The sequence below is a fragment of the Zeus faber genome (assembly GCF_960531495.2).
Source record: "Zeus faber genome assembly, chromosome: 1".
NCBI classification, from domain to species: Eukaryota; Metazoa; Chordata; class Actinopteri; order Zeiformes; family Zeidae; genus Zeus; species Zeus faber.
The window spans coordinates 54529122-54544400 of record NC_137193.1 but is presented as its reverse complement, the minus strand read 5'-3'; the positions used below and the strand labels follow the sequence as shown (position 1 = coordinate 54544400).

Here is a 15279-nt window from a genome sequence, read left to right as displayed (position 1 = left end):
CAATCATATTTCTCGTGTTTTACACATCCTCATAACTGTAGAATTCACACAAGTATGAGAGGAACCCCCCCCCCTTTCTCTTACCCTTACCATCATTTCTAAAGCCACTGTGTGAGGACAGACTGAAAGGACACTTTTCGCTGCTGAAAGTGTAAAGGCGTCGCCACAAAGGCACGGCCTGCGGGAAAAAAAACCCCAAAAAAAACAGTGTGCAGGCAGAGAGAGAAAAACAGCTGATCGATCTTGAGGAATTTCGCTGGGGGCCTTCGAGAGCGACGCCACCAGGGTGGTGCAGTCATCATTATCCCCGGACATTACGACGAGGAGCCAGCTTTTTTTGAAAAGTGCAGCGATGGTCAGGAATTTGGCCGTCCCACTGCAGCGGCATCAGCAGAGCGTTTTTCTTTTTTGTCCCTTCTCCCTCATCAGGTCGCGGGGAAGGGGGGGGGGGTGCACCACTGCTAAGTTGTCCTCCCGGCAGGGGGAACACGAATTGTAAGCACAGGAGGAAAAAGACAAACGGGCCGAGGATGGAGCATCTCAAGGAGGGCCTCTCACAACCGAAAATAAAGATGAAGATAAACTGCTGAGCAATGGGTTCCAGACAGGAAGGCCCCGCCCCCTCAGAGGGCAACTCTTACAAAAGGGAATAAGGCAGAGCAACGTGTCGTTACATTCTTGAATGAAAATGGGAGGAGGCAGCACCATCTCATCTCAGATGACTTGCCTGTGAACACGCAGCACATCCACTTCTACTGTTAATACGCCGTTCTAATGTGTTCATGTCGTTGACGGCCGCTGATAAATCTGGGCTCATTTGCTCGGACGTACGTAGTTAGATAACTATTCAGTCCAGTTACTTCCGGTTTTTCGACTTCTAATTACTGGTTTACGTGCAAACCTCACAAGCACATCTCAGGCCCTTTCACCCCAGTGACATTAGTTTTAGCGGCGACGGCTTCTCCACGCGCCACTGTCATACCGTTGTGTAATCCCTCTATATAGGGCCACTTTTACCCCCACATTAATTCATGCACAGAAACCTTTTGAGATGAGAGAAAATGTCTCATCAAAAACCCCAAATGGGACAAAAAGCTTGAACGTGAACAACACTGATATTAGCAAAACCAGGTTTAATGGATACGTAATTGACTGTATATAAAATGCCCTATAACACTGACATACATCATAACAAAAATGTGAATGGGCTTGGCTTGGAGCCAAAAACACACACACACACACACACACACACACACACACACATATATATATATATATATATATATATATATATATATATATATATATATATATATATATATATATATATATATATATATATATATATATATATATATATATATATATATGGTTTTTTTTTAAAGAAAAATACAAATATTGCTTGACTATTTTCAAGAACTTGTGCATTGAGAATGTGTGTTCCTGTGTGGAATGTCTCCTCATGTGAAAGTGGGTAAGGTGGAATGCAGCCGTGGATAAGCTTGGATCGCACAGTTTGTTATGCCAAGGTGCAGTACAGATAGAGCGTCGCCGCTTAAACAACGGACATTCTGTAAAACACAACTGTGAACAACAGGCCGCAGCAAAACGCAGCGAGCCGGCACGCACGAGAAAAGAACGCACGTCTCATAAATATAATGTACAAAAAAAAAAAAACACCATTCGAACAACAAGAAACCCCAGTTTTAAAGGAAACTCTTTCATTTGAAATTTCTTCTCCAGTGTTAAGGCACATATTGTTTATAAAATACAGAGTAAGATATCTATATATATATATATATATATATATATCTATATATATATTTATTTATATGATCTTTGGTAAATGTTTTCTTTACAACTATGTACTGCATTGATAGAAAAAGACACGTCGGTGCAAATGAGAATCACAACATATTCAAGGTGCTGTTCCAAATCCTTTGGAAAAATCATATAAAATATAAAGAGGGTGGGCCATTTCTGTGTGTATAGCTTATGTTATTCTATGTTTGTATATGACGAACATAAATCATGATGAGGTTTGCATAACTGCAGATGGTCCACTTTTCATTCTTTTGAACTCTGTATCCCTCCCACACAGCACGTCACTAGCACCAGTAAAACTCCTTGGTAGCTCTGCTTCAATGTGCAAATGTTGTATATCAAAGCCGAGTGAGTCCCTACTATTTAAAAAGAGCTCGTCACTTGATTTTTTTTTTTCTTCTTTAAACAGCGCTTAACATTAAATGGTAAGTAACTCCATTCAGCAGTAAAAAAAAATAATTAAAAAACGCAAAATGTATAACAATAATTTGGATTCAAATGGGAAACAAGGGTGAAAATAAAAAGCTTGTATAGAACGGTATGCAAAATTGACCACACACACACACACACACACACACACACACACACACACACACACACTCTGTAACCCCTTACTTGCACTTAGGACTAAGGGACAGAAAGAGAGAGAGAAAGCACTTTACCCTAAGCGAGAGAGTTTTCCAGGGGAGAAATAGTGCCAATGCATCCCAAAATGGAGAAAGGAGGTGGCGGAAGAACTCCCGTTTCACTTTCGCTTGAATTGACGCAGCACCTTGCCATACTGCCGACTCCTTTTGACCTCGAGAGCTACTGTGGCCTCTGTGTTTTCAAAGGGTCCATTACAGTTCAGAACAGTCCCTGCCTGTTTCAAGATGCTGCACGACAAAACGTGATTGGAACTTAATTCAAAATACTTTCTATGTATAACTGTTAAGTGGAATTCCATTAATGACACAGTTGACATGAATATGCTTATCAATAGTCTCCATCTTTGAAACTGAGAAAAAAACAAAACAAAAAAAAAACAGACCACTTTCAAAATACAAACAGGATCTAAGGATTTCAAAGAACTTATGAAAATCCTAAAATATTAAATAAAGACATGGTTTCCTGGATATAATGAAATCCTCTCAAATTCCTCTCCTCAGGCACAGAGATTGATTGTTACAGGTCAGAATGGATGTCCATACATAGTTTAAAGAATGAATAGGGTACCATAACAAAAAAGAATGCAGATTCTGGAATAACCTAGTAATGGAATGTCTGTAATCGCCTCTTCTTAAATAAAAAGCCTGCGCAAGTACTGAAATTCTTCTTTGCTAAATAAAAATCTTTCAGAAATGAAAAAGAACATTATTCCAGTTCCTCAATTCTCAAAAAACCTCAACAGGAATTATACATTAGCTTTATATATCTAAAATACAAAAGTAAGTACCTATTTGTATAAAAAAAATCCTCTTGAAAATAACATTAAAATTCAATATAAAAAAAAAAAAAAAAAAAAAATTTAAACTATCGTGCAAATTGGAGTTTGAGAAATGTATTTTGGACCAACACATATACACGTATCAGGTTTGGACTGACTGTTCTTCTGAACAGTTTACCATCTGTTCTTTGGTCCTCTGGTTTGGATGAAGGGTGTGGTGGTCAGTCCTGTGTTTTTCCTCCAGGTTCCTGGTGTAGGTGACGGACTGCGAGCCTCCAGTAGGGGGCAGGCTCAGCTGGACGCTGTCCTTCTGTGTGGGAAGGGGTGTGGAGGTGATCCAGCTGGACAGACTGAGATCTGACAGATTTAAAGTCTTATCAAAACAGTCTGGAGGTGCATCTTTGGCGGAGGAAAAAGTCTCCGTAGAGAGTAACGTGTAGGCGTCGGGGTCGGATTTGGTGCCGGCCGCGACAGGCGGCGAGCAACCCCGGTCCTTCTTGCGAGACTCCCCGGTGTCTTCCAGTTGCGAGACAGGCCCCTGGCGGCCCTTCGGCTTCATTGCATTCTCGAAGCTGTGGTGGTCTTTGTGGGAATAATATTTATGAAAAGGCTTGATGGCGGACAGGAAGGGAGGTTTGAGGCCGAGGTGAGATCCCGCCTTGACTGCGCTCAGGCCGAGGATGTTCCTGCGCGTCTCACCAGGGAGTTTATCCAACTGCCTCCCGACCTGGACGGGGCTGGGGAACAGTGTGCCCTGACACGCCCTGTAGAAGTATCTGGAAAATGAATCGGAGCCAGACATCAAGGCACAGCAAAAGGAAGATCCGCTCTGACTGTAAATACCAGACCTTTAGGATAAAACATGGCACCCGATGTCGGTAAAAGACACAATTTACGATATTAAGCAACGTAAACCTCATGGATAAGACTTATGTCCCCAATCCCTTCCTAACCGTACCTGGGCAGCAGCGCGGCCCCGGGGGTGATGACGCAGAGCAGGTAGAAGAGCGGCTCCTGGAGCAGCTGCTGCATTGTCCAGTAGGGGTTGGAAGGGGTGTAGCAGGTTGGGCACGAGGCGTTATAACACAGGGCCACGGTGAAGAACAGTGTTATGCTGAAGGTGATGGACGCCCAGTTCATCCAGGTCTGGCAGAGAGGGAAAAGAAAAAAGACAATTAAGTAGGATCGAGAGACGTTGCGGAGGTTTAACCCACAGCCAACACTTTGGACACACAGTGATGACCACATCAAATCAAAAACTAGTGAGAAAGCAGCTACAATTCATTAAACGGATTGTTCCTTGACCACAATGTCAATAGAAAACATATTTTATGTCATTGTTGTTTGTGTCATTTAGCTATCTTGACATCTAATCAACATAGAGTATCTTAAATACATATCTTAAAAAATATGTACATTTATTTTTGGATTTCAATCAGATCGTATAGGCAGTAGCTGTTGTTTTGACCCCAAAATATACAGTATGTCATCAACTCCAATTTAAATTCAAACAGAGAAATGTAATCATTTCATAGGTTTATTGAGGAAATCCTTAATTGATAAACTCAAAGAAATGTAGGGGTTAAACATATCACATTAGATCAGATTAAACTAATTGTCATTGCACAGAGTGCAAGTACTGAGGCAACGAAATGCATTTCTCTGCATTTCACCATCCTAGTAACTGAGGTATCTAGGAGCAGTGGGCTGCCATGTAGTGGCGCCCAGGGAGCAGTTATGGGGTTAAGTCTCTTGCACAAGGACACACTACCAGGAGGAGCAGATCGAACCAAGGATCGAACCGGCAATCTTTCGACGACCCGCTCTACCTCCTAGTTAGTAAATAAAAGCATTCTGCATTTTGCAAATTAGCAAACAGAACAGCAGATCAAATTGAATGGATAATTGCTTCATTTGCTGAACTTTAATGATACTCAAACCCTGGACTAACTTTCCCTGCAGCCATGCATGAATGTCCCAAGTGGCGTGGGAATTAACACACCGCTTGGAAAAGTTTACTTTCCCGCGATGCTGCCATTCACTTTGAATATGGGCCTCACTGCACAAGGCACTATAATGTTCAGGAAGCCAACGAGCGAAAAAGGGACATTTTTCATGTACAAAAGTTGTCAGGCTTAAATTTACAGCCACGACATAATGGAAACTACTCTGATCCAATGCAGGGTCATAAATTTTAGATGGCTCATGACCAAGACTGCTGTGCCATTTACAAGAACCACACGTGACTATCTGAGTGTAAAGCTATGTGTTGTGATAATAAATAACGAAATACATAGGAAAAGAAAAATAAACATGTAATTTAGTGATCATGGGTGATCAAACAGTGACGTGAGGTAACACGGTGCAGTTTGCAGAACACCCCGATGGAGGCAGACGCATGGTGAGGCTGATATATAGTACCTGATGCTGCAATGGCTTCTGGTTCAATTTAATCAGCCAGAGTTAATGCAGAGGGTTCCACGGGCTCGTCAACAGTCACATTACGACACTTTTACAGCCAAGATGCTGATTTGAGTGGAGGAAACCACGAGGGGGGAGGGGGTCGCTCTGACTCAATATAATCAAAATCTTAGTTTTAGAAAAATTAAGCTTAATCACATTTAGTACTTCACCCACCTCGTGCCAGCCCAGCACATTTCTGATCAATCAATAAACATTAAAAAAAAAAAAAAAAAAAAAAAAGTCAAAATTTAATTTGCAAGTTCCTTTGTGGAGCGAGAATGGAATTAAGTCTTTTACCCAGGTCTTGGTTTCGATCCCCAGGTGCAGAAGGATGGTGAATAAAGCGAGGGTAGTGATGGGAGTTCCCCATGTAAACAGATCAACATCGGAGTCGGCGTAGGCCTAGAACGAAACAGCAGGGGAGGAGAGAGGCAGAATGAGAGGGGCGGCGTGCGGTGGAGGTCAAATGCATGAACGTCACTTCTCGTGTGAGCGTGACGCCGTCGCCAACCGTAAGATACGGATTACAAGGTGAATGGGAAGATGAAGTTGAAGCAAACTCACAAAGTAAGGGATGAAGAAACAGATCAGACTTTGATAGAATGCATCGATCATGTTCATCCAGAACATGTATGGCTTGTATTCCTGAAAGAGAAACTCAACGTCAGTTTATTTTTTTATGGAAACGCCTCATCTGCTTCCCAAAGCTTGGAATTAGAACAAACTGTGTTTCTGTACCTGTCACTCAATGAAGCTGCATCTTTGACTAAAAAGTAAATATTATGACCATATGAGAGGTAACCAAGATAATGTTAGTGAGCTACCATGGCCTCTCAGTTGGTTCTGGCAAACAATACAGGTAAGAATATGGCAATTCTGTGTAAATATACCAGCCACCCACACCCACCCCCACCCACACATGATTTTATAGGAGGAGCAGTTTGGACCTCTGAGTTCTGTCCGTTCATGTAGAGCTGAGGTAGTTGTTGAAGCGTCTCCGCTGACACGTCCTTGTCCAGTGTGCCGGTTATCAGTTGTGGGAAGGCGGAGAACATTAGGTTGAAGAAGATAAGATACCACTGGTCAATCATGGCAGAACCTGAGAATCCACAGTAGAACTGATACCAGAAGATGAGGGCAACAAACATCTGTAGGGGGGGGAACAAAAACAAAAGCAAAGCTGGGAAATGGATATACATGAACTACCACAGAAAAGGTTAAAAAATATATAATAATAATAATAATAACAACAACAATACATGCTTCAGTGGGGTATACAGTAACAGTGTTTCTCAAATGGGGGTACTTTGGGTACTGCAGGGGTACTCCGAAAATGTAAGGAAAATTGTTGGTTATCTATAATGCTTAAAAAAACACATTCAACGCACATACAGTACATAATTTATGTTAATTCCCTTTTTTTCCCCCCAATGCCAGGGAAGGGGTACTAATCTGAAAAAAAAAAACAAAAAAAAAAAACACTTACACTTCTAAAAAAAGGTTTGGGGATCGCTGCACTAACACTCCGCGTAATATCTCAAACCACAAATGATTAAATAGCCTCGATAGGTGGCAGCCATTCCCTGGTTACAGAGTAAGTGACTATAATCAGGACAATTTGATGCAGGGGGGGGGGGGGGGACTCATGTTTTTTTATCTGAACCTTATTTTTCGAACATTGGGAATATCACCAAGTGAATTTGTCCCACCACAGCAAAAGCCGCCATCTTGCGCATTTCTAAAATTGCCAGGAGCAGCCAAATAAGTTGAAAAACCTTGTGTATTCCTTTGTGGTTTTTTTTATTTCTCAACGTATTCGTAAACTGTGTTTGATTAATAATAGTAGAAAAATGTTAAGCCGTGGAGTTAAATATTCTCGTTAGATTACATGGGGAAACACAGTTCACTTACCGAGACGCTGAACAGCACTGAACAACGAGAATCGATCGTTCCCTTTAAAGCGACCGTCCAGGTGAAGATCATTCATCCATATTCCATGTGATGTGAAGTCACAAAGTGAAACCGTTTTGATAGAATTCAACCTTTAAATGGTACTACTGTTACACGCACGGAGCCATTGTTGTGAAACGGCGAAGAAGCAAAACCCGTCGCGTCACGCACCTACGACACTTCTGTAAACAGACGGTTTAAGCGCAGCGGGGGGGTGTTTCGGTCTCACTTGTCTGTGAAAACGTTCTTCTCCGTATCGTTATGGATTATGCACAGCGGGTGGCGGAAGCTCTGAATCATATTTTGGACCTTAATCTGACCAAGGCGATAGATCCAAGTCAGTGTTAGAAGTGCTTGCATTTTCTGGGATGATAGTCAGTTCTCGGACGGCGACACGGAGAACCACAGCCACTCTGAATTTGATTTTACTCCCGACTTGGAGAACATTTCAAACAGGGGATTTCAACCTGGATGTGCTGATGAAATGGAGGAGACCAACGTTACACACGTTGTTGTTACGACAGAAGAAGTGGATGACGTGATGAAGTCGGTTGAGGTTGGGGGAGATTTTCAGATTTCAGATTTTCTGAGACTCATAATATTGATACTCTACATTTTGTTGTGTTGTCTGTACTTTTAAACTCTAAAATAATTATACTTGTATAAAACATGTCTATTCTTACCGTTAAATAAAAGCTTTTTTTTTTTTTTATAAATTAGTTGTGTGTTGTTGAGCTGTTTGTGATTGGCCCATTCAGCAGTATGTTAATTAGCCATGAGGCTTGGTTTTTCTGCCAACCCCATTTGCATTCTGGGAGCTGGCTGAATAAACCTGGTGTGGGAAAAAGGTGGTGGAGGAGGCGGAGGTGATTATCTCAGAATCACAGTTTGCCACACCCTTGTCATTAACAAGTCATAGCTTTGAAAAATATTTGCTTGATTTGGAAGCTCTGATTCTCCACTTTAAAACGATGCAAAAAAAACCCAAAAAACTCAAAAGCCGCCAAAGGACCCTAAAGTACGCGGTGGGTCACATATTCTCTCAATGCTGGAACAATATAAAAGATTATATATAATGATGCCAACTCTGGCATCAAAACTGCTCTCTCTGGTTGAGTCCAAATGATCAAAAAATAAGGTTCAGGTTAGGAAAAAATACCAGTATTTAAGTTCAGAAGGAGTTTTTAAGTTCTCGTTTGTCACTTGACTAGAACTTCAACAGGGTCAGCAACATGTCCAGCGGATTATGACGAAACGTCATTTCAAAAACACCAGAATAATAATAGAACAGAGTGAGACAACATTTCTGGTGAACAAGGATAACAACTTACAGCATTCTTGTAGAAGAAGTAGAGGATCATATTGGCCAGGCGCGAATAACACCAGTGACCATGGACCAGCAGAAGTTTCTGAAGATATTGGAAACGTGGGAGGGCAAAGTCACTTGCCATTACTGCCTGCAGAGTAGCCAAGGACCAAATAATTGTTTTATTAATTGATTGCATTCACTTATACACAAAAACAGACATACACAAAGTACACAAAAGTACATGCAGTCAATTTCAGATGTTCCACTTCAAAATAGCTGGCTTTGCTGTAATTGCTTTTGTTCCCTAAATGGGCCAACAAGGTGCAAGAGTTTGCAGGTTTGTTTTTACCAAACTTAACACTAAACCAGCCCATTATTTAATAGTTAGACTCTTGCTGGTGGAAGATGTGCTGAATATTGACATATGCTGTGTAATCTTACGTTGGAATGAAAACCTGCCTGCTCAAGGAAATCAATGGCACATGTCTGGGAAATCGTGATTTGTATGAGTCTCAAATATATATAATATTAGAGTGCAAAATCTTAATGAAGCAAAACCAAACACTCCCAAAAGTCTACCACTAACCCTTAATGAAGCATCACACCTGTCAACCTCACTTGTCAATAAAAAAATAAATAGCAGGAGATGCTTCAATTTAGAGCAGTTTGGTTTCTGCTTCACTCTAATAACGCATTTTAAATGACCACATGGGAAGCGAGCTCCTATTAGCGGAACGGCCTGTTAATCATAATGCAGAGTGTGTTGGGAGCAGTGCAGAGAAATGTGCATCTCAGCACACCACGGAATCCCGGGGAGCGACTGCCGTCTCATTAAGACCTAATTTTATTAACAATGATTAATCTAGTGGTCCAGTTAAGGACAGGATATTGAGTCTATAACAGATGTGCAACTCTGCAGCTTGCCTGGAAAGCCCTTCCTAGAAATTAATGGGAAGGCTCCACATTGCTATGCAAGATCACCTTTCGGGAACAGGGAGCAAAATGTACATGGAGATGGGGGGGGGGGGGGGGGGTGTCATTGCCGAAGCGGGGACCTTAGCTGTGCCATTGGCAGCGACCTTAGAACAGGGACGAAGGAGAGGGCGTGCTTTGATGAATTGAAGCGCACAGAGTACACTGCTACTCCATAGAGACGCAGACGCTCTGACTCTGCAACATATATAACAAATCCTACTTTAAAACGCATGCTAATGCGCGTGGGTACGGGCCGCTTTAGGTGATCGTTACAATAATAATTCAACCCAATGCCAGAAGCTTGCTCGGCCCATCTGTCACCCGCTCACGCCTCCCACTCCCCAACGGCCCCGGCCATATTTCACCTTACCTGCATACCTTCCTGTCCTGAGATGCCCACGCCCACGTCGGCTACCTGGATCATGCTGACATCATTAGCTCCATCACCTGAGATTTATACGGCGAGAGTATGTATGACAGAGAGAGGAATAGGAAGAGAGAATGAATGAGAGAAACAGCTAAAGGTCTTTATTGCAACAGGGAAACCAAGTATATTTATTACTCTGATTATATATTTATGATCTATCTTCTATCTCTTGACTTTATGTCGTATACATGTACAGTGATTTTTTTTTTTTTCCCGGCACTAGATGCTAATACAGTGGAATTATCCCAATGGGGATAATAAGGTACATCAATCAATCAAAAGAAATAACCAATCACTAATAACTTGGAATCGATTTCTACATAAACTCCAGTGAGAATTGTGGGATATCAGCATGGAAATGGCCTTATCAATGGAACATAGAGCGAGTTAGGTGATGGTAAAATGTAACATGTTCGTTAAATTGTCCTCCTGCGACTCCACGTTGTAGCTGCGAGCGGAATCATAAAAGTGGGTGAAGTGCTCTTTAAAAGTGTGTGTGTGTGTGTGTGTGTGTGTGATTTTAGAAAGCTAGAAAGTCGCAGATGGCACCGGAGTGTGTTGTTATGTATCAAACAGGAGGCGGACGCGGCGTGAGACCAGTAACGATCGAATGTTTTATTTTCCATCCGTAAGTCTCTGTTCGCGGCGGCGTGTAAAGAGGTGTGCCGGAGGCGGCCAAGATGATTAGCTGTTGGCTTTTCGGGGATACTTAGCGGGAGCCTCTACCGGTTCGACTGTCTCTCCTCTAAACAGTGGCTAGGCTGCGAAAAAGTGCCACGCTGGGTGGGCGGGTGGGGGTGGGAGTGCCGTTTTCAGTTTGTGCTACATTGTTCGAGATGTGGACTTTTTTTTTTTTTTTTTTTTGCTTTTTATCACGACATGTAGGAGATGAAGTATGGGTTGCAATCAGGGTGTTATTGTCAAAACGGTAATGGGCGCTTCAGAGCCGACGTTCCATGTTAGCTCAGATAGGTGGGGATGGTGGCCTGGAACAGAGGTGTGGGGACGGCATCAACTTGTGATCCCTTGCTGCTCAATGACAACAGCAGCACAGTGCAAAAGGCACTTGGGTTCTAGGTTTTGCAGTATCAGAAGAGTGATTCAGCGATGGGATTTAGTAGTGGTGTAAAGGAACGTAGTTGATCTGTACCGATTAATTATGAACAGATTTTCATGAAATTTAGTTTGTTATAAACGTGAGATACTGGTTACTGGATACTGGAATTCAATTCCGTTACCGGGGGCGGATCTAATCATATTTTTCCATTCAGTACCATGTTTAAATGAAGAAGGTATCATGCGTTCCTTATATTGCACTTTAATTTAACAATTGAGTATTGAATATTTTATATATTTTAAGATTTTATTTAAACATTGGACATCTTGTTGTTTTTATTGAAGACCATGGGCAAAACTTACTCGCTTTAAGTGTTTCATAGAATAAATGGAAAATAAAGTTCTATTTGTCTCCCTTTCTTTTCTTTTTGTTTGCTGATCCGAAAAAGGATCCGATGCGTCACTCCAAACCGTGAACCGATCCAAACCGTCATTTTTGTGAACCGCTGCACCCTTAGGATTTAGGTTGTCAATACAAAGTGCAAGGCCGACGCTGGAGTATTAAACAGGTTAGACCCTGATTTCTGTAAAGGCAAATTTACATCATCGTTGCCTGGCACAGTTGGACGCAACCCTGTTAAAAAAAAAAAAAAAGATATTACCTAGTTGTACATAACAGGTGATGAGGATAACATGGATTACATTTTATTGTATGTGATTACTAATGATGTTGTACTCTCATACAAATATTTACATTATAACTATTGTATGTAGTTATCTAAATCTTGTGTGCTATCACCGCTAAATCTTGTGTGCTATCACCGGGTGCGTTGCATTACATTTCACTGCATATATGTATGGAAGTATGTATATGTATGTGACAAATAAAAATCTTGAATCTTGAATCTTGAATGTATTATTGTTAGCCAAACCAATAGTTGTTAGAGACAGTCTATAGGAAAACAAAAATGATGCAAAACATACTCCGGGGCTTTTTTGTTTTGTTTTTTTGCAAAGACTGATGGTGATCTGTACACACGTTTGAAAGTTCAGTGTCTGATGATAAGAATTCTGCGAGCCAAGGTAGTTGGATCACAGATTCTTGATCATCTAATGGGCCCATTGAATCCTGAAAGGCAATTCCATGTAGAACATCCCAGGAGGAGCGTTTGCTCCCCGTCTCTCTCTCTCTCTGCCCACTAAACCACTCCACCTTACTGCTAACACAGCAATGACAGAAAAGCGCTTGGCAGGCAAAAAGGAGATCCTCCCGAGTGCAGCAGAAACAAATAAATGGTAAACAAGGCAATGTCACAAGTCACATTGGTTTCTTCATGCAACATCTATTATGCTGCTGCTTCATTAAACCAAAAAGGTAAAACAGCAAAGCACATTTTAATATTATTATGGCCGTAACATCTACTGAAATTTATTCTCACATGGGCAAACAGAGGGAGTGCGTTTCTGTAAGTAAAATATGAAGCCAAGTTATATTTTTTTCCACAGGACAATATTTACTTCAGAATGGGTTTGGGGGGAAAAAAAAAACAAGCTGAATCATAAGCACTGAGTAAATACAGCTTTACAATTTCTGACGCAGGAATTGAACCAGCAAACTTTCACATTTAGTCACATCCCGGCAAATGTGAGAACGTCGAGCAGGTACGTACCGATGGCCAGTGTCATGACCCTGAGCTTGTTCCGCACCAGTTTGACCACCATGCTCTTCTGCAGCGGCGTGGAGCGGCAGCACAGCACCGAGCGGCAGCTCCGAGCAACGGCTAGAAACTTCTCCTCGAGGCTCTTATCCAGAGCGTAGGCCAAGGTCCGCCCGTCAATCACCAGGCCCAGACAGTGCACCATGAAGGGAGCGGTGTGGGAGGAGGAGGAGGGAGATGAGGAAGGATAGATATTAAAGGAGGAAAAGTCGCCGTGATAGGCCCTGGCAGCCGGGTCTGAGGAGCTGCAGAGGAATTTGGACTGGATGTAGTGTAGGCTCTCCTCCAGGAGCACTGCACACGCCTCCTGATGTAAAAACAGACACGCAGTGGGTCAGTCAAGTTCCTGGACTTGCTTCAGAGTAAAAGCACAAGACATCCCGAGCATCAGGAAATTTGAAAAATGGACAGCAGTGTAGGTATTCTGGAAGTACTGAAAACAGCCAAAGAGTCTGACCTCCTGCCTTTCACCTCCGGGGATTTGCAGCTTTTAAAAGAAAAGGTAGATCTTAAATATATAGAACCTAAAAGCACCCATGACTGTTTTGAAATAAAATAAATTGGAACCAGCGGGGTTTAAATATCTTGTAGTTTTGAGACCTCACACCTTTTATGAAAAAGTATAAAAAACATTTAAATGCAGTTTCCCAGCTGAAGTTGCCCACTTTATAGTGAAGCCTAGACTGATTGTGCAACTAACGTTTGGATTTAAACAAAAGTGAAAGTGACTGTGTCAGAATTAAGAAAAGGCCATCATTTAACAAATCAGAATATAATTATATCAAGGTCTATAGCATGTGCAGAAATGACAATGTACTGTAATCTGTTGAAATCATTCATATTTGTGTTTCATATATTGTTAACAATATTTGTGTCATTGTGAAGAGGACAAGACAAGATACATAGCTGAAGGTGAGTTTATTTAAGTAAGTTGCAAACAAATTGCCAAAGCAAACCTCAGATAGGACTTTTTTTGGCCTAGTTTGACATGAATTGAACACATTTTAAGAATCAATATTATTCACTTGTTAGTAATCAAGGAATATTATTGGTGAATGTAAAATGATATGTAATTACATATAGCATATTGCACATTAGCCCTAATCATGTAGTGGCAGCTGAGGGTCACCTGGGAATCAGCATTCAGGGTGATAATCTCCTCCTCCGGGTCGAGCAGCTTGCAGGCATAAGCTATATTAACGGCCGTTTCCTGTTTGTCCCCTGTGAGGACCCATATCTGCAGGCCCGCGTTCCGCAGCGATGCTATGGTTTCTGGAACTCCGTCCTGCAGCCGGTCCTCGATGCCTGTGGCCCCTGCAGACAAATACAAAAAGAGAATATCTATCTATCTATCTATCTATCTATCTATCTATCTATCTATCTTTCACAATTAGTCCCATATAATGCCAGGAACCCCTACCCAGAAGGTGGAGGTTTGTTTCCAGCCGTAAGGCGGATTGAAAAAGTAACTCCTCTCTTCCCTGGATGGCTGTTTCGGCCTCCAGATGGCCCTGCAGCCAGCGTGCATACTCCTCCTTACTCAGAATCTAGCACACACACATGAAACACACACACATGAAACACACACACACACAGACACACAGACACACAGACACACAGACACACGGACACGTTACGTAGGCAAGATACTTGGGAGATTCAGAGTACAGACAGTTTTTCGACAAACCATGTGAATATAATCTTCCAAAGGTGTTTCATGGTGTCAGGGTGGTGAAAAAGCAGGGATATAACAAGCCTAGTTTTTCACAGCATAAATTAACAGCCTGGGAAAGTGGCACAGATTGCAGCTGAGTCACGGAGAATGTCACTTTGGGAGTCTCGTCCATGTGATCATCTGTGCTGGACTGAACCCCCCCCCCCCCCCCAAAAAAAATAGCGGCTGAGATAAATGATCTTAACCATCCTTCCACTACTAAAACATGACGGGTGAAATAAGAGAAGGTATCTATTGAAAACTGGTTGCAGGTGGACCCGGTTTCTTACCTTTTTGGCAATGCACAGTGTTCGCAGACCATCTGCAGCATACAGGTTCAGGTAATTCTGGGTCTTGTAGAGAATCTTTCTTTGGCGTTTCCCTTTTGAGTTATCTTACCAGTAGAAAAAAGAGAGA

At 41.9% G+C, this 15279-nt stretch overlaps 1 protein-coding gene across 1 annotated transcript in view; it reads right to left on the bottom strand.

The window, feature by feature from the left end:
* Window positions 1–2569: 2569 nt before the first annotated feature.
* atp10a (ATPase phospholipid transporting 10A) overlaps window positions 2570–15279 on the bottom strand; it is a gene marked incomplete at both ends in the record, with an annotated part of 32547 nt that continues 19837 nt past the window's right edge. The window contains 12 exons of the mRNA XM_079997607.1: window positions 2570–2699; window positions 3409–4026; window positions 4209–4396; window positions 6011–6115; window positions 6278–6358; window positions 6661–6861; window positions 8995–9120; window positions 10318–10394; window positions 13101–13455; window positions 14278–14462; window positions 14569–14695; window positions 15153–15256. Of these exons, the coding sequence (XP_079853733.1) occupies window positions 2570–2699; window positions 3409–4026; window positions 4209–4396; window positions 6011–6115; window positions 6278–6358; window positions 6661–6861; window positions 8995–9120; window positions 10318–10394; window positions 13101–13455; window positions 14278–14462; window positions 14569–14695; window positions 15153–15256 (2297 nt within the window). The remainder of the gene's footprint in view (window positions 2700–3408; window positions 4027–4208; window positions 4397–6010; window positions 6116–6277; window positions 6359–6660; window positions 6862–8994; window positions 9121–10317; window positions 10395–13100; window positions 13456–14277; window positions 14463–14568; window positions 14696–15152; window positions 15257–15279) is intronic.